At 42.3% G+C, this 27,702-nt stretch overlaps 3 protein-coding genes across 10 annotated transcripts in view; all 3 read right to left on the reverse strand.

Annotated features, from left to right (window-relative positions):
• Nucleotides 1-809: 809 nt before the first annotated feature.
• LOC139620772 (interleukin-17 receptor E) lies at nt 810-8,728 on the reverse strand. Of its 2 annotated transcripts, XM_071476624.1 has the most exons (18): nt 7,999-8,728; nt 7,774-7,789; nt 7,562-7,669; nt 7,361-7,449; nt 7,171-7,254; nt 6,960-7,062; nt 5,842-5,984; nt 5,662-5,730; nt 5,503-5,569; nt 3,934-4,115; nt 3,798-3,845; nt 3,665-3,710; nt 3,406-3,557; nt 3,228-3,296; nt 3,096-3,147; nt 2,881-2,988; nt 1,796-2,646; nt 810-1,762 (listed from the first exon to the last, which is right to left on the reverse strand). In XM_071476624.1, the coding sequence occupies exons 1-17, from the start codon at nt 8,110-8,112 to the stop codon at nt 1,820-1,822; spliced, it is 2,277 nt and encodes a 758-aa protein (XP_071332725.1). In that variant the 5' UTR covers nt 8,113-8,728; the 3' UTR covers nt 810-1,762; nt 1,796-1,819. The 2 variants fall into 2 exon arrangements, with proteins under 2 accessions (XP_071332725.1, XP_071332724.1); XM_071476623.1 differs by having other exon boundaries at nt 810-2,646; nt 7,999-8,727.
• Nucleotides 8,729-11,225: 2,497 nt separating this feature from the next.
• On the reverse strand, nt 11,226-23,529 carry brpf1 (bromodomain and PHD finger containing, 1). The gene is made up of 16 exons (XM_071476640.1): nt 23,273-23,529; nt 21,146-21,933; nt 20,596-20,785; nt 20,224-20,511; nt 19,217-19,734; nt 18,883-19,072; nt 18,658-18,789; nt 18,210-18,338; nt 17,417-17,792; nt 16,191-16,499; nt 15,821-16,099; nt 15,584-15,731; nt 14,433-14,566; nt 13,362-13,477; nt 13,087-13,241; nt 11,226-12,388 (listed from the first exon to the last, which is right to left on the reverse strand). The coding sequence occupies exons 2-16, from the start codon at nt 21,886-21,888 to the stop codon at nt 12,205-12,207; spliced, it is 3,891 nt and encodes a 1,296-aa protein (XP_071332741.1). The 5' UTR covers nt 21,889-21,933; nt 23,273-23,529; the 3' UTR covers nt 11,226-12,204.
• Nucleotides 23,530-23,917: 388 nt separating this feature from the next.
• LOC139620777 (serine/threonine-protein kinase WNK2) overlaps nt 23,918-27,702 on the reverse strand; it is a 41,896-nt gene continuing 38,111 nt past the window's right edge. For 6 of the 7 annotated variants that reach the window (XM_071476633.1, XM_071476639.1, XM_071476635.1 and 3 more), the window contains one exon: nt 23,918-27,645. In XM_071476633.1, the coding sequence (XP_071332734.1) occupies nt 27,295-27,645 (351 nt within the window). In that variant the 3' untranslated portion in view covers nt 23,918-27,294. The remainder of the gene's footprint in view (nt 27,646-27,702) is intronic. The other variant, XM_071476638.1, reaches the window with a different exon arrangement.

A 27,702-nucleotide genomic window follows, 5' to 3' on the forward strand; every position in this document is an offset into this window, starting at 1 on the left:
TCCCTCTAGAACACCATTGCGCCAAGTTGTTGCTAACATAGTGGCTCTTGTTTGGGTTTCTTCCATTGGCATGCTCTGGTTTAATCATTAACCTCTTACCAAGTGAATAGGTCAATTAAGTCCACTGCTGCAGATGATTATTTGTATTCTTACTTATCTGGAACCATAAAGCCTATGCAAACAGTGCTGCATTACAGTGTGCGCTTAAAAATGCAAATTCTTTGTGCATCTTAAATGTGTTTGCTTGTTTGCATGATGACCTTGTGCCCAACTCTCAAACTCTGCATTTCAGCTCTTAATTTTATCATATAAAGGCTGTTCCCATGTAACTAAACTCATTTCATGTTCATATATGCTTAAATTCAATTAACTCTATTAGCTACATCATTTTTTTTTCCATGGCTGTATTCTTTTACTAATCTGGCCTAGTTTGTCATTTAGTATAATCCACACCTTGAATTTACATCATGTATGTCATAGTAAAATTGAGAAATGTTTGGGTGAGTTCAGCGTCACTTCGCAGTTAACTCTTCTGACGTGAGACCAACCTTTCCACTGTGTTTCTTGAAAGAGATGGGTTGTTCCAGTGTTGCCAAAATGACAATTCACTTCCTTATTAATCCTGTCAAGCAGGTCTATCACGCAGAGGACTGGAGTCTTGTTGTTGTTGTGGTCGTTCAGTGTGACTCATTTGAAGGAAGACATTTTAGAAAAAACATGACGCCTATAAAACAGAGATTAGGATTACTAAAAAAAAAACAAACTGCAATTTTGCCTGTCAGTCAGTCATTTCAGTAATTACACACAGATCTTTATCAAAAGCATATCTTTTTTATTATTATTATTTTCCATACAAAAATGTACAATACCAGCAGTGTTAGGTTAGAAACTCAACATTTTTCACTGAAGCGGACCAAATATTTCCTTAAGTGAAAATCAAATTTGTGTGTAGATCCTGACTAGATCCGAGTTTGCCGTTTGAAATCGCTTTGCATAAAATTTACCGTTGAACTAAATGGAATTCCTGCAATAAAATAAGATCTGGGGAAGTACCCAAGTCATGGTTTTCTTGCTCTAATGCTCTGAGATTTTGAGGTAACCTGTGTATAGTACATGTGCCGTTAATGATATTTGAATAATACTGGCTTTCTCCTTTTCGAGATAAGACACATTTCTCATGTAAGTTTCAGTAACGTTACCAGGTGCTGAGAAAAAAAACCAAACATTTGTTTATACTTGTTCTTGAGTGTAGGAGGTAGTAAGTGTGCAAATAATTAATCATAGGCTCAGCTTTGGCTCGGCGTCTAGAAAATCCTATGCAAATTTACGAGCCTCAAAAACAGCAGTTTGGTGTCTGTGCTGTCACAACGCTGTCAAACATTAAATGCACTCATGAAAAAGGTATGATTTGCAACCAGATTTTCATAGCAGTTAGCATATTTACAGAGATAAGACAGGTGTTTGCTATGGATTCAGTCACGGAAGAGGCATAAAGAGACTCTGTCAGAGGTGAAATGCAGGAGACTGAATGGAGTATTTACCTCCTCTTAATATGCAAAACAACCGGTGACATTTTTGGCATGGCGAATAGCTGGAACTGAGGGACTGGCTCTGAGGTGCTTGCAATGGAAAACCAGCTCATGTTTCCATTGACATATTATGTTTCAAGCAGAACAAAAGTCTGTCCCCGGAAGACGTGTGAAACTTGAGATTAAAGCGTCTCTGCTCTCCGTGGTGACCCTACTCTGAGCCTACTCTGTGTCTTATCTGATATCTTTTTCTGTGATGATGTGACACTCAGCCCTTGCATTTTCTTCCCTCACGTCTGAGGCAGCTGAGTTTGTAGTCTGTGGGCTAGCTGTCGTGCCAGCCATATTGACTGCACTTTAGACAGGAGCCTGGGCCAGCAGTGCCACCTGAATTTACCAGCATGTGTCTTTCTTTTCATCCCTCCCAGCTCCTGTATTAAACCCCTGAAATCCTGTGGTAAGCAGTACCGAGGGACACCTCTGAGGGCTTTTGGAATGTCCCTGCTGTGGCAAAGTCCCTGAAAATAGACGAGGGCCACTCCTTGACCTTTGCACTGCTGCAGCGTCCCCTGCAGGCAGGCCAGAGCAGCTGCAAATACTGGTGCTATCACTGAGGAGGGTTCCTTCTGTGGATACCAGTCTTTACCATCACGTAATTCAACACAATCTTTTCTTCCTCCAGCTTTCTCTTTTTTGCATTTTGCCAGTCTTCCGTCATTTAGTTTGTACTCCTCTTCCACAGCCACTCTTTTTTTCTCATGTCGCACATCTGCTTTGCTGTCATCTTCCTTCTTGCTCTCATTCTGATCCACGTTTGCCCTCTCCTCCTTCCATTTCTCAAAGGCTGTCTTGGCCTCAGGACTCCAAATAATTACCACTTTTCCTTGTGCCTTGCGCACAGACTCCCACTGCCCGTACAGCCAGGGAAGTGGACCCAGATCGGCCACTCCAGTCCTAGTCTCGGTCTCACTTTGTGAGCTTTGGGCCCACAGAGCCATGTGCACTGTGGCACTAAGCTCCCCCTGCAGAATTGAGGCTAAAGCACAGACAGCAGAGACATGGGCTGACTGCTCCGATGAGCACACCAGCAACACTGGCCTCTGGATATACAACCAGCCTAGAGATACGGGAAAAGAAACAGGAGGGAAAAAAATATCATGTATCATTTGTTTGCTGAATTTCAATTAGTTGCTGTCAGGGTAATGCCAATTAACCAAATCAACTAAGACAATAAAGTCGTTAAAATGATTTCAAATCTGAAGCTGTAGACATGCCCAAAAGACACAAACAATGACGATTCAAATGAAATGAACCAAACCACCTTAGTGTTTCAAGAGGCAACTCAACTAACCTGCAGCTCCACTTTTAGTAAGACGGTGCATGAAAATCCCCAGTAATGCAATAATAACCAGGAGTATCAAAGCAGCCACTGCATACATGCCATATCTGTTGTGCGTGTCTGTGAAGGAACAGAAAAAGCAGGTGTTCTATTTACTTTTTAGTTGTGTCTGCATGTACTCATGCATTCATGTATGCATGAAGTGTGCATATCTTGAGAACATTTACAGTCAGGGCACAGAATTCTTCTTCCGTTAAGAGCCGGCTCTGACTGCCACACCTGCGTAAACACAGATTGAAGGGGTGAGAAGACAGAAAAAGTAATGCACCATGTCCAGAAGTTGTAGCATCTAACTTTACCTGCACACAGGGCTTCTCAGCAAGAAAGTGAGGAGGTCTGTTTATCCTTGCCTCAGCAGTTCCCCCCTCCTATAAATGTGTAAAAGGAGTTACATATTTACTCACATGAACATTTAATTACCTTTCATTTTCTCTCTCTTTAGTTCCTTCTCTCTCATAGACACATGCGTACGCTTACCATTCTTAGTGTGTGGACCGGGCCCAAGGGTGAACATCCCATCTCGTCAAGGACACAGAGTTGAGCCGAGAACATTGCTGGGACAAGAGAAGTGAGATATACAAACACACTCTGCTTGCCTGGTCCAATATACACCTCCCATGAAGACATATCTGTAAAGGACAAGGAGAGAGGGAGTCAAGATAAATTTAGACTTATCTCAGTTATAACCAAAAAAAAAAAAAAAACAAAACCCTCTTTTTTTTTTGGTTTAACTCACCAGCTCGGAAAGAGCAAGAGATGTTACGGCTGCCTTGTAGAGAAAACTGCAGAGATGAAACACAAATATGTGAATCTGCAGCTAAGAGGTAAACAACTGGACACGTTTGAATGCAAGCACATCTGTTTCTCACCTGCAAACACATGTTAGGGTGTTTGTCCACTGTAGATGTATTATATATCTGTCAGGGAGATGGATGTTTGAGAGAGCTTTAGTCATTTTTATTAGGAATATATCACCAATATCACCAACAGTACTGCCAAACTTACCAGGTTTGGTCCATCCTCCATTTCTTCGAGCGTGGAGTTGAGCACAGGTATGCAGAGGTGTTCATGTTGTCTCCAGCAGAGGGAGGCAGAGATCTTCAGGTCGCTGGCAGGACACACTGAGCTCCACTGCAAACTGGACTTATACGGTGTGACTTTAGAGGAGTGCCAAACATCTGCAACATCTGTAGAGGCAACATGAACGCAAATGTTTACAACACTATGACAACTATGACCTGACTGTCCAGGGATGCAGTTGCGGGTTAACATAGTAGATTTTCTTTTGCCTGACAATGAATAATAGTATACTGTATTATAGTGTATACAGTATCAAACTGAGTCATTACATTACGTGAACATGTGTTTTTAAAGAGTTGGTTTCTACCAATTTATTAGTCAAACCAAACAAATAATTTAGGTTTTATGTGCTGAGGTTTTGGGATATTTGTCTCTGAAACTTTACCCAGCGTCCCAGCACAATCAAGGTGAATGGAATTACAGTAATGATTTGACTATTTGGGAAATATGTGTCAAATTTGCTTTACTTTATTGCTGAGAGTTAGCTGTAGCCTCTTATTCTAGTGCTACCGGAGTGGTAGCTTATCTTAGCTTGGCATATAGACTGGAAACACTTAGCCTGGCTCTGTCTTAAGGTATCAAAATCCATCTGCCAGCACCTCTAAAGCTCACTGATTGATGCAGTGATCCATACAGAACCCCAAGTTTAAGAAGGACGTTACAAGTTTCAGGGGATTAAAGCCAGACTAGCTGTGTCCTCTGCTTCCACTTTTTATGCTAAGCTAAGCTAAGATAACTGTCTCCTGGCTGGAGCCCTATATTTACCAGACAAATATGGGAGTGGTATTAATCTTCTCACCTAACCTGCAGCAAGAATAAGTGTTTTTTTCCCAAATGTTGAACTATTCCATTAAATCTGTGCCACTTAGAGTAAAAAAAAAAAAAAAATTCAAAAAATGTTTTTTAAATCACATTTTGAGGACCTCAAAAACAACGTGTCTTTCCAGGAACAATTTCTTTAGTAGGAGTTCCAGTGAAAGGAAATGGAAATGGTTTCTGTTTACACAATGATTTCTGCAGAGTATCTATATAGAGTAGCAAGGACATTATTTCCGATAAGACAAGTTACTACTGAGGTTTTTAAAATGTCCTTTTTCAATTTCTATATGAACCACAAAAATCCCTTCAACTGTACTTCTCAAAACCTGGGCTCATATCAAAACCAAAACTATCTGCATGGCCACAAGGGGGGAGGTGGATAAATACTGTATGACTTTTTTTTAACCTTTGCAGCCTTTGGCCTTTTAAAGGGAAGAAGGATTTCTTAGTGATAGTGCTTCTGTTTTCTGGTCTTGTGAAAGACTGTGAGATGTCACTCAAATGCTTAAAGGGACCACTCCAGTTTTGCATATCTGCATCATAACAGAGTATTTCAATTGTCAATTACAAAACAATGGTAAAAGGACAGACATTTCTCCTTAAAATTAGATGTCCCTGCAAGATCTGTTGCAGTTTTCTGTATGACTATAACATGCATCACTCATTACCACTCACCTGTGATCCTTTCCTTTTGAAAAGGACACGTTTTATTTCGCCAGGCATCTCTGTAGGTGTAATATACCTGTAATTGGAGACAAGACGTGCAGGAATGACTACAGACCTATTCAATGAAAATAATAATAATATTTCCTGTATCAAAAAATATATATATACCTGTATGCATACGCATGGCAGCAGGTAAGGGATGTTAAGAACAGCTGATTGAGACTGAGATGGATCAATCTGAAAGGAATATACAAAACATTGCATCAAAAAGTAACAATCGTGCATGCTTTCTTTATTGTGTACAAACAAAAGTGAGTGTATGCATATAAATGTGCCATTGATACTTACAATAATTTGGGGGGAAAGTTGCCCACCAATGCACTCCACTCCACTGAAACACCATTTGGTATACACTTTTTGTCCAGGTGCCACAGTTACAGTGATGGATTTAGACGACCGATTCACAGACAGTTTAAACTCTGGTGCGGGATCTAAGTCACACACATACACAGACATCACTGCTGATGGCTTGAAACAAACAGATGGGTGAAGTGGAGGATAAGTGAGTTGAGAAACAACAGATGTCAGATGTCAGTTTACCAGGAATATAAGAACCATGTTAAGAGACACAGCATTGTCAAAAAATATGGATGAAGCAACGTGGGAAAGTTCATATTAAAGGCTTTTGTAACTCCTATTATTAGTCCTTTAAATCCGTTTGTCATTCTTTTATTTAGGGGATTATCATGCCTTGGGTTTTGAAACTACACTTGTAATATTTTGAGGTCTCTGGCAGATTTTAACAGAAAGCAGATTGTTGCCATGGATTCAGTGAGCCGCAAAAAAGCTGTTTCCATGGATGTACAAACAACTACTAAAGAAGGTCTAAAAACATGAGGGGTTCAACTTCTGGAGTTATAAGGAGCATCTTTTTTTCTGTGATTTCAAAGCGGATTCACAATGGGTATTGGGGATGCTGGCATCCTTGGAAAGTGACACTGAATCTAAAAATATCTGTATCATGTCTGTGTCGAAAATTTCACTGAATACGCCTCCAGCAAGGAGCATGAATTTTGATGCAAAATGTCTCTCCTGCCTCACAGTTTGAAAATCTGTTCTCTAAATAGAGGGTATACAATCGATACAAAGTCATACCGACTGATCACAGGTTAGCAGTGCTCTCAGTCGCGGGATGAGTGTGAATTATGTAAATCTTTTGCTGCAGTAGCAACCTAAAAGGATCCCTAAGACACCTAATGTTGTTTCTTTCCTTTTATTGGTCACCCCTTCTGAGACAGGACATCACACACGACTCTTACACAGCCTTTGTGCTATACAGGCTGCTGTATGAGGAATAAGGGAGGAAAGTATGGAAAATGCAAATGAGAAAAATGTGGCAGAAAAGAAAAATTTAAACAAAGAGGTAAGACATGAGGCCTGATGCCAGAAAAACTTCAGTAATTTACCTGGAACTGTGTAACTGACTTTGCAGCTTGTTGACGTTGTGCTGTATGACACAGAAACAATACTCCCTGCTTCAGCCTTTACACAAGTATATATAAGCTCCCACTTAAAAAAAAGACAAAAAAAAAAACAAACACTACCATCATTGTCATCATCATCGTCATAAAATCATCTGTAGTATGTTAGATGCTAGAACAGCAAATCCAATCTTACCAAAGGAAAACTGGTATTACTATGTGGCAACTGTTGTTTGACACCCCTGTTACAAATGACACACTGATTTCTTTCATTGTTACACTAAGAAAAAGAGAACAGATAAAAGATCAATGATACTATTGTATTCCACCTAATCATCATCATTATGAACATTTTATACAGGTACGAGAAAAAGAAGAAGTCCAACCTTTGCTTTTTTTTTACTTTTTTTCATGGTAGGCCTAATTATCTCTTTATATCGTGAGAGAATTTCAATCTTTGGGGCCTGAGAGAAGTCTGGAAGAAAAGAGAGTGACGCACTTGTCAAATTTTAAAATAAGGCAAGCAAATGCACGGAGGATCATGTGTGGACAGGATAATAAAATGAAGCTGCGGTTTGACTCTGTACCATCAGCCTTCATCAAAACATGGACAGTGACACATTCAAAGTACATCTCCCCAGGCTCCTGGTCCAGGACTGATGTCAGTTTCACAGGGCACCGTCCCTCAACATAATCTGTACAGACAGGGAAGAGCATTAGAACAGCAACGGACAAAATGCGGCTTCCACATGTAGTCAATTCAATAACACTGGGGTCTCACTGTAAATACAAAACTCACCATTTGGATTCCCCATCTACAGTAAAGACAAGGGAGGGACGGCATAAGTTTAAGAAATATCAAACATTCAGAAACCAGCATGTGTGTTTGTCCATGTACCCACCGTGTATTTATCATTACATCTAAAAATAAGTAAAAGACTTTTATATAGGCTGCTTTTTTTGTACTATCTACAGCTGACAGCTTCTGTAATCCAGCGTGTAACAGTGATGGTCTGAGACTCACCTGACATGCTGTGGTCGGGCTGCATTCCAGCTGCAGAGGAAACACCACGGCGGCAATAAACGCCAGCGCGGTGTCCAGACGCATTTTAAATACCCACAGATAAACAGCCTGCATCGTGCAGTGCCCTCACGAAGCCATCGCTCTCCCGCGAACCCATGTAGCCGGTTTCTGCTTTTTCTGGTTTCTGCGGAAACTCATGGTGAGACTCTCACACTCATGTGCGCTCTGCTAAACACTCCGCCCGCCCTGCGTCAAAAGTCGCCTGTGAGCGTCTCAGCAAACCCGAGCGGCCCAGTTCCCCTGTCATTTAAATGTGCCTCCGCCTCACAGAGTCTCAGGCAGCAGTGGGAGTGGGAGTGGGAGAGGTCAGGAGCGACCACTCTGAATCAAAGCCCCGTGTTTAAACGACAGGGGGACACTTTTGTACTGACGACCGGTCTGACTGAAAATGATACTGCAGGGGGGCGTGGAGTGCCAGGTGAGTCAGAAGCGTTCAAAAACCAAAGCATACCGGTAAATGTGTGGGTTTTTTCTCACACACACACACACACACACACACACAGGTTGTCATAGGTCACTTTTGGGGATATTAACTATTTTAACTGCTAACCCAAAAATCAACCCGCCCCCAGTTAACTAATAAACATAGCCTGTGACAGATCACACACACACACACAAAGACACAAAGTTACACTTCCCCCTGCGGCTACAATTTTTTTTTTTTTCTTTCGCAATCATCCTCACATTTCACCTCTCACACTGTCAGACTGGTCACTCCCCCCACAACACCGACACCGAGCATGAAGGACAACAGAGCCCCCCGAGCCCTACAAACCTCGCACAGCAGCACACAGGCGCCATGCTCGCAGGGTCATGTAGCCCTTCCTACTCAGTGATGAGCAGATGCAGCTGCGGCGGCAGGTGGCACAGCCTCCAGTCTGTGTGAGCAGGCAGAGGATGATGACGCAAACAAGCATTTTGTAATATTTGTTGTTAATTTAGGGAAATGCGTAGACAGCTGCTTTCACTTTGACATTAAAGAGTCTTTTTTATTTTGAAGTGTCCAAAAAAAAAAAAAAAAAAAAAAAAAAAGGCCTGATTAAATCCATTCTGATTTCATGCTGTGAAAGAATAAAACATGAAAACTCCAAAGGGGAGAGAATATTTTTTTAATACTTTCATTCTTTTTTTCTTCTAATCGCTTTTGGTGAGTTGTCCCCTAGCGTCATCACTAGGTTGACATTTGTAGTTTTGAGTGAAATATCTCTGAACTATCAGTAATATTGCCATGAAATCTAGTAGCCAATACACTCAGGTCTCCCTTGGGATGGGTTCTAATAACTTGGTGATCCCCTGCCATCAGGTAAAAACTTTTATTTGTCCAGCACGTTGGTTTATCACCAAAACTAAAGACATACCCACTGGACTCTGCTGTTCTTTGAGTTTAGTGATTTTCAAATGCTGATGTTTGCATTTAGCTCAAGAAGGCCTATGACTCACATAGCATGGCTGTAGGCTACAATGTCTTGTCACTCCTTTACTGACAGGCTTTAGTTCCTAGTTCCTTGCAGATAAAGATACATTTAAATACACAAAGATCTTCTGCACACCAGGATCTGCAAACTGTTTAATTGTGTACAAGATTTTGGCCATAGAGCTTCTACAGGAAAGGCACTGAAGAATGGCAATACTGTATATATATCTAAACTACTGATTGTCAAAACCTGTCGACTGAGTGTGCAGATCCATGTTTTACATGTGCTTGTAACTCACCACGTAGCAAGGATTCATAAAGCGATCAGTGCATGAGAGACTGTGTTGACTTAGATTAAAGAACAGTTGTGCTATAACCTAAATTAGCTGGGTTATTTCATCCAGTAAATACATGATTACATTACACATGCAAATGAATGCCCGTGCATTATTATGTGTGTGAACAGAGACTGTGTACATCTGATGTGACAGATACCAGCTAGAACGGAAAAAACTAGGCTGTGGTAGAAAAAACAGGTCTCCACAACACCATAAGGTCACCTCCTGTGTTAGCTGCATCCGTCAAAACCACTGACTGATGCTTATCAGACATTTCCACTCACGTTCTGAGCGTCGTTTATGGCAGGAAACAAGGCATCTTCACTGAGAGCGAGGTCGTTTTGTTGCGAATCTCTAGGCTTACATGTTGTGGTAAGTGGGTGTTGCAGTTGGGTGGGGGATCTTTATCAGGTGTGGAAAGATTGATCAAAAATTCTGGTTTGTGGAGAGGGAACTTTGTTAAGTGAGATTTGTCATCACAGCCAAATGAGCTCATATAGCAACTGATAATGTAAACACTTAGTCAACTTATGGGAAATACAGCTTAAATGGGTGTAAAATGTAATGTGATGAAGGTATTGAAATTAAGTGATGGGGCTGATGTAACTGTGACATCCTGTGATTTTTTCATTTTGACAGGCTATTACATTATATTGGATTATTATTATTATTATTATTATTACACTTTCTTTATTTTATTTTTTTATCCCCGTCATACATGATAAATGTGCCAAGTCACTGTCTTAACATTTATGATGCACAAAGTTTGTCTGGCAACTTGCACAACAAAATGTAAAAAGCAAAAGCTGAGAGGCATTAATGACACTTGGCACATGTGTTACTGTAAAGGCTGTCTGACCAGTAAAACCAGCGTACAGTAAGTCTGTGCTGGATGTACAAAGAAGTGTCACGCCCACACAGAAAAGTAATGACATTTAAAGTGTTACATGGTAAACATCACAACTGAGTGGAAGTCCCATGTGTTGCGATTGAACTCCCTTAGAGACAATGAAGAAAGCCTGAGAGTTGAACAAAGTATTATATATATTCTCATGGTATCAGATGCTTGGACACACAGCGTTAATGCTTTGATAAAAGAGGAAGTAAACTTGAATTTTTAGCTAAAACACTTGTCTTTGTAGTGTAGACAGTCCTGGTTAAGAAGCATAAAACCTGACTGGTTATGTTCATTGACAGCAAAGTCCCAACCTGAACTGAAGTGTTGTGCCGTCACTCTTTGTCAGTATCATACACACAATAAGCCCAATGAGTCACTATTTCCTCAGGAAGAATTAATGGGTGGCTCATTTTCTGCTGAACCTTTGGCAATTTCCCCTACGTGGCAATCAAGCACTAAGAATTCTGAGGGTGAACACAGTCCACAGATGCAGACAGAGAGACCACAATACAACCCACAAGATTAAAAAACTCAATTCTTTTTATTAAACTTCTATCTTTATGTAATCTGTATATATAAAAGTTCTAAAGCCATCAGCCTGAGACTAAGACAGACAGTGAGGCAATCATGTGTTTCAGTTTAGTCCTCATTATTCATTTACCAGCGGTCTGTGTGACACAGATGCACGTTAACAAAACCATAAGAACAGGAGACATGATGAACACATAGTGACAGACAAAAAGAACCACACAATGATGTCTTGTGTAGTCGGAGTGATTAGAAGTAGTCCATGATGAAACAAGTTTGTGGACCTTATTAGGAAGGAGTAAGCAGAATAAATAACATTAATGTTGGTTTGCCCTCGGTTCAGGCTGCAACAGTCTCTCTTTGTGCTCCATTGACAAATGACACTAGCACCAGGCCTGTTTTTTTTTTGTTTTTTTTTGTTTGTGTTTTTTGGAGAACTGGGTGATGAATGTGAAAACGTGCTTGAGCGATGGCATTTGCAGCCATACCCACAGTGTGTGCATTTAATGTACACTACATGCATTTCCCTGTTCACACATGGAAGATTACATGTGTGAATGATGTATGTGTGAGAATGACAGGGAGAGGCAGAGTTGTGTATAGATCATACTGTAATACTATGTTCATTTTTTGAGTTTGTAAACCATCATCTCATTTGTTATCAAACATATATATTGACCACATACAAGGAATATTCTGATTCATGATTCTGAACATAGCATATTTTTCCATTATCATTAATACCACTTTTTTTTCAATTCTCTTAAATACAATATTTTACATGTCGGATTAAATACGGCTTAGTGTGCATGAGTGTGCGTGTCTTGGGGCTGATGTAGTGGATGTCTTTTTCCACTTGGTGCTACTGGCACTATTTCTTGTGTTCTGTGACGTAGGGCTGGGCTCTCTATAGAGAAACATACACTCCACAACAGCTGCAAGGACCAACACTTAAGGTTTGTGTGTGTTCAGTCACTGTCACTGGTTTCACTGCTGGGGTCTCCCTGCACCTTGCTGCGGTGCTGCATAGCACGGTGATAGGCCACCTGCACTGACTTGCGGATGTTGGATTTCCTACCCTCCAGCATCTTCTCCTTGTCCAGCTCCTGGTCCACTCCGAGCGGCACCAGCTTAGAGCGTGGCAGCCACTGCCTGCATGATCACAAATACATATACAGTCAAGTGTTAAAACTTTGTCCATCGGAGGTGCTGTGCATTTAATTTACAGTAAAACATGCATCAAAAGAAAAATAAATACAGCAAAAAAAAAAAAACAGCACAAAGAAATTATTATTTCATTCAAATTATTACAACACACATGGACAGTTAATGGTTTAATGTGAAAAAAAGTATTCTGAAGTCATTTCAGGCACCTGCCAAGTCATTTCAGGCAGAAGATAAATAAGTTTAGATTTTTGTCTCTGCACTCTAAAGAGAACATCACAGCAGTTAAGAGAGACAACTACTGTTGTCATCAAATTTCTAATAAGTGATTATACTGCACATGATGACCTGAAAAGAAAACAAAAAACAGTTCTTTCACTCCTCTTCAGTTCTTAAAAACCACATTTGCCCTATTTCTGCTAAATGTTCTATCATATACTTCGGTACAAGGAGTGCAGTTTCCTTTGAACTAAGACCACAGAGTCAATTGTATGCACACATCCAGTAACATCAGACGCCTATTTTGCTTGCGTCTTGTGTTTTATTGTACATTTCATCAACACTTTGGGAAAAAAAACAAGACAGTGTCTGTGAGAACAAAACAAAGAGACAAAGTTTAAGAACATTTAGTGACAATAACATTAGTCAGTACAAAAAGATGAGTCAAGATGACCCAGAGCACTGACCAGGTTCTCTTGTTGTCAAAGAAGAGAACCAGGAAGAGGTGTTCCCTGGCTTCCTGGGTCATTTGTTCCCCAAGTTTCAGCACATCCAAAGGGGGGACAGGGATTGGGACTCCCCGGTGGAACACTCCCTCCCTGGGCATCTTTGGGTCAATTATCTACAGGCAAACAGTGGCAAGAGGAGAGCTTGACATGCAGTCATTAACCTACAGAATGTCATCAATATAACATTGCACTAGTCTACAGTATGCTGTGCGTGTTGTCTACTTGTATCTCACCAGAGCAGGATATGAAGGATAGCCTCTGCACTTGGCCCACACCAGGTCCAGAGCTTCCAGAGAGGAATAGTCATCAGAAGTCATCCAACATCCTGACCTGGCCCGGCCACGCACCACTGATGTGAAGAAAGAGAGGAACAGGAAGATAGTCACCAACCTCCCTTGTAGCTAAACATTGGTTATGTCCACAATCATACTGTTCTAGGTGTTTCATGCAAAAAACATCCATTTCCTTTGAAATGCGTGAAAAACACTGTAATGATAATCTGTTCCTGTAATGACGCAACTGGAATGGCCATGAAAGATCCAGTCATTTGAGCTTAAAACCTCAACACTTCATCACAGCAGCTGCCCAAGTCTAGAGTTGAAAAGGTCATGTTTCATGTGACCTGATTTACTCTCAGCTTTTTCATTAGACTTTGAACTTTTTACTATTACGACATCAAGCACAGACAAGAAAATAAGCAGTTATGTCCTGCAAATGCCTCTTATGCCATCTTTGTAATGTGCTACTTCGTACCATAAGGACCAATTCAGTCTTGTTTCTATTTTGGTGGAATAAATGGGATGGTTTATCTTTCTTGGCATGAATTGTTGTCACATATGCAGTTAAAAAAACAAACAAAAAAACTAAATATATAGAAAGAATATCATAAAATACAAGGGCACTGCATGTTTCATTTATCAAATTGGGCTCCAGGAAAATTTGAATGACCCATTAGTTTGTTGCAGACTCAAAAATGCTGCAGCTTTCCTGTACTGGATTAATTCAATTCAATTCAATTTTATTTGTATAGCGCCAAATCATAATATACATTATCTCAAGGCACTTTACAGGGTAAGGTCAAGACCTTACTTTGTTACAGAATAAACCCAACAGTTCCCACAAAGAGCAAGCGCTTGGCGACAGGGGGGAGGAAAAACTCCCTTTTAACAGGAAGAAACCTCCAACAGAACCGGGCTCGGGGTGGGCGGCCGTCTGCCTCGACCGGTTGGGTTTAGGAGAAGATTACTGACCCCATTAAGACTCACTTCTACATAAGCAGACAGTCTTTGTGAAAAAGTGCTTACAATGTGACACGCCCCGTGACCCTCCAACAGAGTAGGAATCGTTCTCGGTGCCTGATGTTTCCTCACTGCTGTCTTCCTGGAAAGCAGAGCGAGAGAACGATGCCTTTCCTCTGCCCTGTTTAGAGGGGGTCGTACTGAGAGAGAAGAGAGACAGGACTATAAAGATGCATAGAACTTAATTACAATTTGACTGGTCAAAGATGTTAACAGCTATTGATTTTAACATCATAAAATACAGCTAACCACACTTTACTGGTTAATTAACTGTTGAGGTAAACAAAACGTTGCTGATGGTCTTATTTTCTGGTTTTATACTTTTGTCTGTTTAGTGCTACTGAAAACAAAATGCTGCACAAAACCCATTATTACTATGAGATGACAACTTAGAATTTTTTTTTTTTGGCTGCGAGTTAAATGAGAGAATGAGTACCACTTTCCTATCTCTGCATTAGCTGTGGAACTATCTTTGTCTAAGATAAGTTTCATAGTTAATGCATGATACAGAGCAATTCCTGATTTCTTTATGCTAAGGTTTAGCAAAAAAGAAATCAGGACTCACAGGGTGAAGCAGCTAGCTTGGCTCATGCCAAAGCTCATAAAAACACAGTTTTTTCTATCTGTACATAAAACACAAGTTGTCAAGTTGTGGTTTCACAATGAGTAACATACTGAAGAGGTTTCTGGCCAGGAGCAGTGACTTTCTGGCATTTCTGTGGGCTGCCTTGTCACCTTACAATCTTGACAGGATTCCAGGAAGTCAAAGCAAATACGTGTATTTTAAAACTGCATCACGATTTTGTCTTTCTTTAAAAGGTAGAAGACCTCACAACAAACACACAACTGTTGAATATCATTGCCTTATACATGCCATATGCCATATACCTGCTAATTGTTGCTAATTGCTAATTGTTCATCTGCAGTGGTTAGAAACAAGGCTGATGAGAGCGGTGGGAATAAACCAAGCAGAGTAAATCTTTGTTGACAAACAATGAGCTAAAAGAGGCTAAACATTTCATTAGAGCTGCAGAAATGGTTGATAAGTCTCTGTGGATTTGTTACTGCAAATGACCTCTTTCATTTGATTTATTGGTAACAGAAAAACTGCATTTACTTTGCCGGCCTCGTGATTATACAGTTTGTGCACTAAGTACCTGGTCCTGTCAGAAGCTGCGCTGCTGCTGCTGCTGGTCGTAGACTCAGAGTCTGAGCTGGAACGAGGGAGGCGGGGCTCATTCCTGTACACACGGAAGCTCTCAGTTACTGGCTGGTTTCCTCCGTCAAAACCATTACTTGGCAAACCTGAAGAAGAGAGACAGAGAGAGGGGGAAAGTGAGTGTGTGACTCCAAAACTGAGAATCAAAAGTTTAATTTTAATGTGCCCACTGTACCTGGCAGCAGGTCGTCATTGTCACTGTCACTGTCAGAGCTGGAGCTGGTGTGGGGGCTGCGAGGCCTCTTTCTCTGCCTGGCTGGTGACAGCAGGGGCAGCTGTGGGGGACCAATAGGGCTTTGGCTCACTCCTGCCCCAGCGTAGGCAGCATCCCGGTTCTTGGGAGGGCGTCCTGGCCTTTTGGGGGGTCCAGTCATTTTTTGGTTCTTCTTGGAGAAGAGGACAGATGTCCGACGGCCCACCTCTGGAGCCAGGGCAGACGAGGAGACACTCAGATCTTGAAGAAGAGAGAAGTTTATAGGTTAGAAATGCGAGCAAATGTTAATTTAGTTTTATTATTATGATATTTTGCATCTTCCTAGACGCACCTTTTCCACCAATCTCCTGGCTACTGCTTTCTCCCCCCTCGTCGTGGTGTCCTGAAGAGGATGGATGATGGGGAAGAGAAGAACCCCTGTCTCCTCCTCCCACAGAGTCCCGCCCGCCCATGCCAGAGCCTCCCTCCCGCTGGTGTGCGAGCTTCCTCTTTATGACACTGATCTCTTTTCTCAGAGCTTTGGCTCTACGAGACTGACCAATGCTGTGCTTCCCAGAGCTGACCTCATCAAGTCGCACCTGCAGGAAATGCAGCTGCTCTTCGAGCGGCAGCCGTCGCCTGTTCTCTGGCAGGAGCAGGTCTGTGAGAGGCAGAGAGAGGTAGATGTTAAACAACTTCAGAGGACGTAAGGGAGTCAAATATGACTGCGGTCAGTGTGTTTGGTAGAATTTCTGTCAAAAGACATAAGAAGAAGAAACAGTGGGAGCCCCAGTTCCCAAGAGGATTTGAGATGATGCTTTTAGTTGATCAGTTGCATGAATGGCATGTGCCATCTTCTGGTCAAGAGGCTTTACTGCGCCTAAGATTATATTTCTCTGCAATATATTCTTATTCAGCATCTTAATCAACACACACTCTAATACCGTTTCAGTGTTTAATCCTTGAGACAAGGAAATTATTGTAACTGACATTCAACAAACATAGAAAGCTAAACCTTTGTATATACCTTTACTTTTCTCTCCTCTGTTAATGTAATATCTGCAATTCATACTCTGAGCCTTTTATCCCTGTCCCATCAAGACACTCCACCTCCCATTTTCAATCACATTTGTGTTAAGCAAAAACTCCTGCACACGATACACATGTAGTATAATATTGAGTATAATATTGTATAAATTTTCTTACTGCAAGTGTATGTGACAGTGTGCGGGACTTTTTTTGCTCAACCTCAGTTGGCCCATTGTCTTCTCCAACGCACCCGTCAATTCACAGGTGTGCAAAAGCTCTGCTTCCTGCAACCATATTTGTGTGAAATGACGCACAAATGTAAAACTTCTTCTAGCTCCTAATGTGCCAAATGTTCAAGCATTACGTGTGTAGCATTTTAGAACACATTGTATCTTCACCAAATGTAAGGTATTAACTGTAGTCGGACGACATAGAAGTTTTCTTTGATAAGATAAAACATTTAAAATATTTTGCCTCTCACTTATTTTTTTCACTTGTTGCTTAAGAAAAACGTGCTTTGGCTGCCAAATTCCAAAGTGAAAGACTTACCATCTTCATTGGAGGACAATGGTCGGTCTCTTTCTCTGTCCCTGTCTCGCTCCCGCTCCCTCTCTCTGTCTCGCTCTTGGTCACGCTGACTGTCTGGACTCGGCTCTCGGTGGAGGTGCATGCCAGTCTCATAGTCGAAGCCGATCCGTTCAGCTTGGCGCCTTGCTGTTCTTATCACGGCCCCGCCCATTTCTCGGAGGCGCAGGGCAGCACGGTAAAACACTGTATCCTTGGCGTTGTACTTGAGGCAGTTGTTGACAATGAGGCCAAAGTCTGCCTCAAAGGCCTCAAAAGTGAGGTAGCGATGGGACTCCAGCAGGTTCCACATGGTCTGGAAGTCCATTGGAGTGTCAATATGGTCCAGGTAGTCTGGCACCTGGATAGTAGCAGGTAAACATGTTGACACGTTGTGTGTATACCACGTTCAGGCTCAAATCCTGACCCTGAAGTTTTGTGGGTGATACAATTATCAGAAAGGTTTTAACAAAAACTGGCCATGCTAAGATTTGTAAAGGTAGAATATGTGACAGAGATGTTATACTGAACTGAAAAGGTGCACCTACTAAATTGGCCAGGGAGTGTAGTATACACATTTTTATTTTTGTGTCCATAAATTACTCTAAATAAATAGTAAATGCAATAGATTGACGGGGGGGAAGACAAATATAAATTAGTCCATGTTCTCAGATTTCAAAAATTCTAAAAGTAACTAAACTAAAAGTAATTATGCAAACTTTGTGTGTGTGTGTGTGTGTGTGTGTGTGTGTGTGTGTGTGTGTGTGTGTGTGTTTACCTCTGCCAGTGGTACAGGCTCAGTGAAAAAGTTGTTAGTGTCTCTTTCCTGTAACTGTTCCAAGGTACTCCTCAGCAGCACCAGGAAAGGAGTCAGCTGCATCTCCAGCGCCATCTGCTGCACTTTAATCTGATCATAAAAACATTTTTTTTTTAACAATGTGAACCTCCTGACTCTTTGAATAAAAAAAAATCTGCAGGGCCTTGCCTGCAGTTTTTTTTTGCCTTGCTGTTTTTGCAACTAATTCTTAAATGTTGGCTGTGCCAGAGCTTCCCAGCAGCACCTGACTGCAAGAAATACACTCTTAACCTTTAAGAAAAACAACAATTAACGAAAACTGCAAAGGGGTGGAAAACTACTGTCCTACACAGCTCACTGGGAATAATAGTGTGTTATTGCTTGTATTAAGATTTTGGTGAGTGAAACAAATAAAATTTTCGTGTCTCACCGTCTCTCTCTTGAGCTTTTCCCTCTTGCGGATGAGCTCCACTAGTAGCCTGGCTCTCTCTAGGTCATGTCTCAGTCTCTGCCATGCCTTAAGCTGCTCCTTTAGAGCAGTCTGTTTCTCCTCGCTGTCCCTCTGCAACACCAACAAGCATAACCCCACAGAAATGTTAAGTCAACCGATTGAGGCATGTATAGAATTAGAATAATAAACCCTAAAATTACTTACTGTCGGAAGCTGTGATGAAGGTGGTGGTGGGAGTGGGTCAATGTGTCGTTGTGACTGCAGGTGGGTTTGGAGCCGCCGCAGCAGAGGTACACCATTGCGACTTTGCCTCTTCAGGGTCCAGTAGCTGTGAAGCCGCTGCATGAACTGGCTCTTCCTGGGTACCGTCAGATTACTAGTGATTTTGCTGAGCCTGGAGGGAAACAAACACTGCTTTAATTCTTGTACTGCCGTGTCATAAATGATTTAAATTCTTTATTGGTATATGGGAAATTTCCCCTGTTCCACATGAATAACAGAAACGTTAACATGATTAAAATGTGGTGTGTATACCCACCTGTGGGGAGGTATACAGGGTACGGACACCACTGGCGCAGCAGCTCTCCTCTCAGCTAAGATCTTCCGCGCTCTCTTCATCTTCAGCCTGGATTTTGCCTTCGCCCTCTTGGCTCGCTCAGAGCTCCAGCCCTTGGAGTCATCATCGTGGCCGATGCTGGGCTCATCATCCTCCTCCAGCTCTCCTTCACTGTGAGATGAACCCATGCTGGCCCCGCCGACTCCTCCCAAAGGTCGGGCTGATCCTGGCGGTGTGTGGATGTCACAGTAAGCTGTCTTGCGGACGCTGAAAGAAGTGCCGTTGGCCCCAGTCTCTCTGACAGGCTCCATTTTCATATAGAGGCCCGCCTGCTGTGCACAGGTGACGTGGAAGGCTGTGTAACAGTTGGCTTTGTGACACTGGATGCAGGCGCCTGAACCCCGCTGCTTGCAGATGTAGCAGGTAAGTTTCCAGCGTGCAGGAGGAATGTGCTCAATACTGTCAATCGGCTCCAGAAAGACTGTGTTAGCAAAGCAGACCTGAGGGAAAGCAGCAAAATTCACCTTATAGCAATACTCTAGTCAAAGGGTTAGGGTAGTAACAAGATAACAGACTGACTGAGCACGGCTAAACTGTACAATAACACGTGATCAACTGGCTACATATCATTTTAGTTGTGCTTTGCATTTTATGATGTATATATCCAGTGCTATTTTCAAATCACTTGCATTTAAAATGTGATCAAAAGAGCTGAGCAAACATCAGCATAAGTTCAACAAATACATGTGCAACATTCTTACAAGATCCATGATGCATCTATGTATCATGCTCACAGTCTAGGAATATGCAAGCACGAAAATTGAAGAACCTCTGATTTTTAGGGAAACGGAGACTAATACTGAAATCTATGTGCAGCAGAGATGAACACGGCACAGTGCAGAGCACCTCAGTAGCTGCATGATTATGTAATTCTCATCAAACATGCATGTGGTGGTGGTGGTGGTGGTGGTGGTGGTATATGGATTTACCTCTGGGATCCAGAGGGCACACACTACATGCGCCCAGCGTGCATCGTCTGTCTGCTTGAAAGCCCCTCCCTTGTTTGGACAGAGAGCACAGTCCACAGCTCGACTTGGTGACTGCAGGCAGCGCCGACATAACCACTGGCCCTCCGGGATGTAGGGCACGCCATAGCACTCTTGGTGTACTGCCAGGTTACACATGTCGCAAAACAGGATCACATTGCTGTTCTGACACTCTCCATCATTACAGATGCAGCAGACGGCATCTTCATCGATTAGGGTGCTTGGGTCCGCCTGAGCAAAATGAGGAGAGATCAGTTTCTATATATGTTTCCCTTTTAAAATATCATCTTGCCCTCAGTATACCAGTTCAGGTACCTTGTTGTGGCTTTCAAAGTAGGACTCCTTCTCTAAGCGGTCCATGAGGTACTCAAAGACCTCCTGAGGGATGGGTGTCACACCGTCACGCCGCCGCTTGTCGTTCATGATGTCAAGCCAGATGTAGTCCTCCTCATCAATGTCATACTCCACCTCCTCATCCAGCTCCTCCACAGACTTATCAATGTACCTGAACACCAGAGAGGAGAAAAATCTGTTTTGAAAAGCACGTATTTAAGTGGGAGTGTAGGATTAGCATCCACTTCATCTTTCTGCAGAAAGAGGAAATAATGACACAATAATACGAGGAATCTGCAGTGAAATTAACATCCTGGAACATAAACGACATTGAACTGCACGGCTACAAACAAATGTGTAATTGTGCGCTTTAAATATTTCCAAATCAATTTCTGTATGAAATAAGACACCTCCTCTATACATGCACCCCTTTGTCTTTAAAGTGCCTGCCGTGTACTTAATAATTCTGCCTCTAATTATTATACCTGCTATGTAATTATTAATGAACCAGATTGTAATTCTCAATGCAGACCTGTAGTAAGATGACGGCCGTGGAGGGGCATCAGGTCTCTCTTGGTCCAGCTCTCTGAACACCGCCTCAGGGAGCTTGACTGCAGGCCCGGACTGAGCGCTGTGATGATGGGAAGAGCCGTCCTTCTTCTTTTCTTTACTCTTATGCTTCCCAGACTTTGGGGTGGCTTTGCCCCCATTAGAAGATGGGATATCTGGCCGGTCCTTGCCACTCCCTCCTACCTCACTACCTCCAGCTCCACCGTCACTACCGTTACACACACCTCCACCACCACCACCTGTACCAGATGGTGGAGCATCCTCTGCGTCGCTGTCTTCCTCTGACACCACATCAATGTTCTCAAAGATGCTAATGCGGTGAATGCGTCCTTGAATGTCCAGCTCCACCATGCGCTGTGCCTGAGCATAGGTCATTGTCTCTCTGCCTGGGGAGTGGGAGCGCTCTGACCGGTTGGGGCTACCAGGGGTGTTCCCCCCATGCCCCAGTCCCCCGCCTCCATTGCCTCCACCATCATCTGTATCTCCTGACCCTGCCAGTGATGCTCGAGGTGGCCGCCCCTTTCTCTTCTTCTGGGGTACAGTCTGTGCAGGAGTTGGGTTGTCATGGTCATAGTGGTAAAGGTGATACTCAATGCCGCTGTAGCTCTTGTAAACCTTACGGCAAGTCTCTACTGGACACTCATAAGGGGGCTTGGTGGCCCGCAGATTGTGACAGAATGTCTTTACATCAAAATCCAGCCCCATTGTGCCAACAGCCACTGCTGGGACAGATGCTGTTCAAGATTACATCTGAAACAGGGGGACACAGAGGACAACCATGGGAGGATCAGTTCCAGAGACACCATCCATACTGCTGTGCTATGTGCTCAACATACATTGGTTAGATACAGATACAAGATGCTGCCAGTGAACTCTAGCTGCTGGAGACAGCAGTCTAGACAAGTCGTGGCTGCACACTGTGCACCTGTTATGGTGCAGTCACATGACGAGGACCCCCCAGTCTCAGGAGCAAACTCGTTGTTTTGTTCTGTCAGTGAAATAACAGGTGCAATTCAGGTCAATATTTTTTGCTTCTGTTGGTCCTAGCCAGCTACAGTTGATGATCGGTTACCGTGCAAGGGAACAAACGGCACAACACTTCGCCTGGTTGGCAGTGAATTCAAGCCCGTAGATTAGAAAATAAATCAGGTGAAACGGTGCAAAGGTGAAATTTAGCGTGAAAACCCCGAGGATTACCAAATGGCTTAATATATACCAGTCCGGCTAACGTTAGCCGTAGCATTTTGCTGCTGCTTCCTCCTCAAACAATGAAACATTGCAGTCTGCCTGGCGCTGTTAGCCAGCAAGCTAACAGCAGCTAACAACAAACCCCAATTCACTTTCCAAATCGCACGGCCACGGCGAACACAGCCACCACTCACGAGTCAATGTTACAAACTAGCTTTTGCAAGTGTCCGTTAATTATTATTATCATTATTATTATTATTATTATTAATCTAAATCGACGCTGAGTGTTTCATTCAGGTCGGTAACGTTAACTACTTGGTTCAAATCTTGAGCTAAGCTGTAGCTGTACTCGTAGGACAGACGTTAGCTACGTCGCTTTGACGTTACAGAACATTTTAGTACATTTAGCAGCAATTTAAGAGCGAAAGAGTGTGTGAAGTTACATACGCTGCAGCCTTAACTTAGACGACCACTCAGCCCTCTCACAGTGTTTCCCTCCACAATGACCTCATCCCGGGAGCAGCAGACAGACGCTGAGCGGCGAAATCACAATGTAACGCCTGGTTTCGTGCATGTACCAAAGCACCACAGCAGATGTGATTAGGTTCAATACTAAAAATCAAATATCTAATGTCGATCGAGCGATTAGCCCCCCCACCACCCACCCCCACCCACCCCCTCCCCTCTCTCTCTGTGGTGAAACAGCTCTAAAAATGTGCGATACGAGGAAAACAACCAGGCTTATTATTATTATTATTTTATTTTAATTTTTTTTGCATTAGGGCTTTACTACTTCGTGTTTTGTGTTTTTACAGAAATTAAAGCCGCTAAATCACACGCAGAGCGCCTTCACGATGAGACACATTCGCTACAGATCTGGACCAACGTTATAAACACTTACTACTCCACGTTCCTCAAGACTGCGTGCTTCGGAAACCTCACGCCAGACCGGAGGGCTGCAGGTCGACTTTTTAATTCATGAGATAATCCCAGACGAGATCACGGGAAGCACAGGCACAGAGAAATGATTTTATGAAACAACATAACATCCCCCGATCATTTCATTGTGTTGGGAATAACTCAGAAACTCGGCTGAACAAAAGGGGCAACCATTGCTGTAACGTTACGCCGCAGACGCGGGTTGACACATTCGCCACGCAAAGCGGGATCTATTTTTCCACTTCGGTGTGAAATCGGAGCCTGTCTGCGTGTTTTCACCGCGGTTTCGTCGCAACATAAATTATATTCCGCGCGTAACGTTTGCTGAGTGATTTTATTTTTCATTTGTAGTCGATCAACTGTTATTTTGCGTCGGGTGTCGCGAATCTGTGGCTTTGTTTCAAAGATGTCGGGCAAGTCTGGTTATGAGCATAATTTTCAAGTAAGTGTTTTAACACTTCAACGCATAATAACTCTAGATTGGAAATGTTTCGATTGAATTTATGGCATTTGTTTATCTGTGACATCAGCTTATTCAGAAATACACTTTTACTATCATATCGCCACTGATAAATCCATATGGAAATAAAAACAATGACACACAGCATCAAGCACAAAATAATATTTATTTCTCTCTCAACATACAGTCTGTGATTAGAGTGCTGCAGGGTAGGGTGGGGTAATGCAGTGGGACATCCAGCAGGCAGAAGCAATCCCACACAGTTTAAATACAAGCTTTGAACGACCAGAGCATATTCACCAGGGGGCAATGCTGTCCAGAGAGAAGTGAGATGAGCCGAGCAGGAAGTGTCAGGACTGCCCCTCCTCCTCCTCTATGCATTTCAGCTCTCCCTTTTACTACTGCACCCATATGAATATATTAACAATAGTTATTCCCTCCTCTGCTCACAGTGAGTTAGCAGCAAGGGAGGTGGAACAAAACGTACCAGATACAAGTGACAGAGAACAGAAATCTCTTACTACTGGAAGTATTTCACCAAAGCAGAAGACTCTGCATAATATCCTATAAAAGTCCAATTCAAACCGAATTGATGGAATAATATACATCAAAGCAACCCCTCCAACACCACTACCGCCGCCACCACCCGCAAACAGTTCAACAAACAAAATGTACAAATATAAACTACAAGAAAACTGTACAATTCACAGCTTGGAAGGATTGGGGTGCTGAAACCTTTCAAATGTGTTGTGGAGATGTGATATTTCTAACCATAGTAGCTGCATTGTTTATCTTTGCTCTGTGGAACATGAAAAGTTGGCCATGCTTGTCAGTGATAAAACAAACAAACAAAAAAAAGTACAGGCGGTGAAACCCACTATATACAGTGTAGGAAATTCTTTAACATATGTTAGAATTAAGGGAGACTATGTGTTGTGCAAATCTCCCACATCAAGTATCATTTAAATTTAGCAATATATTACAGACAAGAAAAAAAAAAAAGGCTATCATCAAAAGCAACCTGGGAAACCAACACATCATCAAAATTTCAACAAGGCAATAACACTGCTTTGTGAGCGTCTCATTTGTTATTTAGAGAAGTCTTTTATTTTTAAGTACCATCTTGTGTGAATAGAATGCTTAACTGTACAGTGGAATCACCTCAGACAATAGCAGCATCATAAATCAAGCTTTAAACATCAAATAAGTTAAAAACATCAGACTTAACTGGTGATTGCACAGAACATTTTACATACAGTGTACGCTGTAATAGGACAGCCAAGTTGAAAGAACATTTAGCAGTAGTGAATTCAGAGTCTGCAGGGTGATTTGTAATATTTATACTTTGCCTGGTAACTTCTGCCTGTTGCTTGGTGATTTGTATCTTTGTTCAACTTTTCAGCTTGCTCCTGTTGCACACATCAGAGATAAGGCTTGTGGCAAAGCCACGATCAAAGCTTTGTGGAGGGGTTAAATTGCACTTTTAAGCCTCAAGCCATCACACATTAACTGCTACATTCTGATCCAAACACTACCGGAGGCATATACTGTAGAGAGAACTATGCACAGTATATATGGCTCAGGACACTGCCTTTCCTCTGAACACAAGGGTACAACACTGCCAACTCTTGTGCTGTCCAACACATCTGTTGTCTTTTCAAAAAGGGGCTGTGTCCAACTGAACCATTTGACCTGAAAGAGTGGATTTTGGCTGCTGGCGTAATTATTTTTCCTCCTCTCATCAGTCGTACACTAACCATTTGATTCTGCAAGGCAACGGTACGTCTCACCACTATGGCATTCCATCTGTCACAGGGGTGGAAAGTATTAAAGGATTAAAACATGATTTTATTATTTAAATAAGAGCATATACTGTGTTAATAGTGCAGTACTACAAGGGCATTCATATGTAAACCAAAAACAAAAGTGTCTGTAATGCATTTAAAAAAAAAGACTGCAGTCAAGATACCATCAATTAAACATGGATGCAGACATGCTTCGTTTCACAGAAGGGAAAAAAAAAAGTGGCAATTTTGGGTTTAGACCCTTTTGCGCTCAACAATAGGAAGTGGCTTCAATCTGCCAAGATTAAAGCCGTGAGCAGCAACGAGCAGGTTTTAGGCTTGACAAAGCCAAGCACATCAGCCACTTCAATTCTGTTTAAAGAAGTGAGACCAACCACACACTTGTTTCACAATCACTTAGCGTTCTGCCATTTGTATCTCCTTTCATCGCATTCGAATTAAACTTGGTGTGTCTGTTTGGAGACAGCACAGGATGTCTCCAGTTTCATCAGGATTGCTCAAAGGCATCTTGAGTTATGAGCAAATATATGACAGGCCACGCCCACTTACACCAATTAATATGGCACTTCAGATTTTTATTAATACTTCCCCAGAGCATACACACCTAAACTGGTGAAATTCTGTCAACTGGGTTTGGAGATGAACATTTGTTTGTTATCTGTGCTGTCCTCTATGGGTCACTGGACTGAAAATATCTACCAAGATTTATGGAGATTGGACACATATTTAGTGAGTTATGGCTAATTTCCTTCTAAGCCCCGCCCCTGTGAAGTTTATTGATCACTTATCTTGAAAACTAAACAAGACATCAACAAACTTTACACAACTTTTGAGCTTGGTCCAATTAAAATTTGGTCGCTATTGGTTTCGGAGGAGATGTCAAAAATGTGTTATTCAAAAAATCAAAATGGCAGAAAATCCATCATGGTGGATTTTTGTGGTCCAAGAGGCTTTATTGTGAAGTATATTGAGCTGAACTTGTGTGTCCAATTTCAGATCAGCCGGACTTGCGGTGGGAGGGGCGTGGCCTTTCAAAAATTGCATTTTTAGGCCTTCATTACAGCGCCACCATCTGGCCGATTGGGAAGCACATGCATTTCCAGTTACTGGCCCAAGTTTTATGTTTCTAGCTCATTCCAGCTCACAGCAATCTGAGCTGCGACAGAAGACAAAAAAAATAAAATAAAATAGAATAGCATAAAATAAAATAATCTGACAGAAAAACATTAGGGTTCTGCCCCTTTAAGGCTTGAACCCTAATCAATGTTCAAGGCACTACATTCCTTCAAATATCTTCATCATAAATACTGTCCTGTTACTGTTTCTTAAACCACTGGTATTTGGATTCCAATGTAGTGTTTAAAGTGTACGTAACACAGAGAAAGGCAAAACCAATGTGAAACTGCAGTAATAAAGAATATAGTGAAATGTTTTCATGACCGCAGACAGAATGTCTTGTATGGCTGAGTTTAGTCAAGACCAAAGCCAAAAAGCATTAGGTATTCAGACATACTTAACATGTACTGTATAGTAGACACACACTCACACGCACGCACGCACACACACTATTTACTACAGATATATGTGTTGTATAAAGAATATCAACACTGTCATATTATTTACAGTATCAGATTATGTACAGTTGTGGCTCTGGTGAACCAGAACAGAGTGGAGTTGGACTATCCAGCTCGCACACACTGACAAATTCTAATTAGCAGATTAGGTAGTCCTAGTGGTTTTTGGACAGGGGCCATTCTCGGGCTTGTGCATGACCAGAGGGTAGCCTTGGATCCCTGGGTTTGCCATTGTGGCATAGGGCATCATTCTTGCAGCACCAAGCAGGCCTACAGGACCCACGGACCCTACAGGACTAGGCATACCGGGCCACTGCTGAGGGTAAGGAGGACTGGGAACCATCCCGCCATAGGAGCCTGCTGGCAGAAGGTACCCAGGAGGGAGCATAGCTGAGGAGCTGGGAGCTAGGCTTGTAGGCATACCAGGGCCTAAAGCAGCAGTCAGGGGGCAGGAAAGAGGCAGCTGGAACTTGCTGGGACCAACATGGCATTTAATCTGGAACAGAAGGGAGTTGTTTTACAAAATGGTGCAAAGACCACCTCATAATTACAT

This window comes from Trachinotus anak, unplaced genomic scaffold (assembly GCF_046630095.1).
Source record: "Trachinotus anak isolate AG129_WGS33_773 ecotype Australia unplaced genomic scaffold, CSIRO_AGI_Tana_v1 ptg000004l, whole genome shotgun sequence".
In the NCBI taxonomy this organism is placed as follows: domain Eukaryota; kingdom Metazoa; phylum Chordata; class Actinopteri; order Carangiformes; family Carangidae; genus Trachinotus; species Trachinotus anak.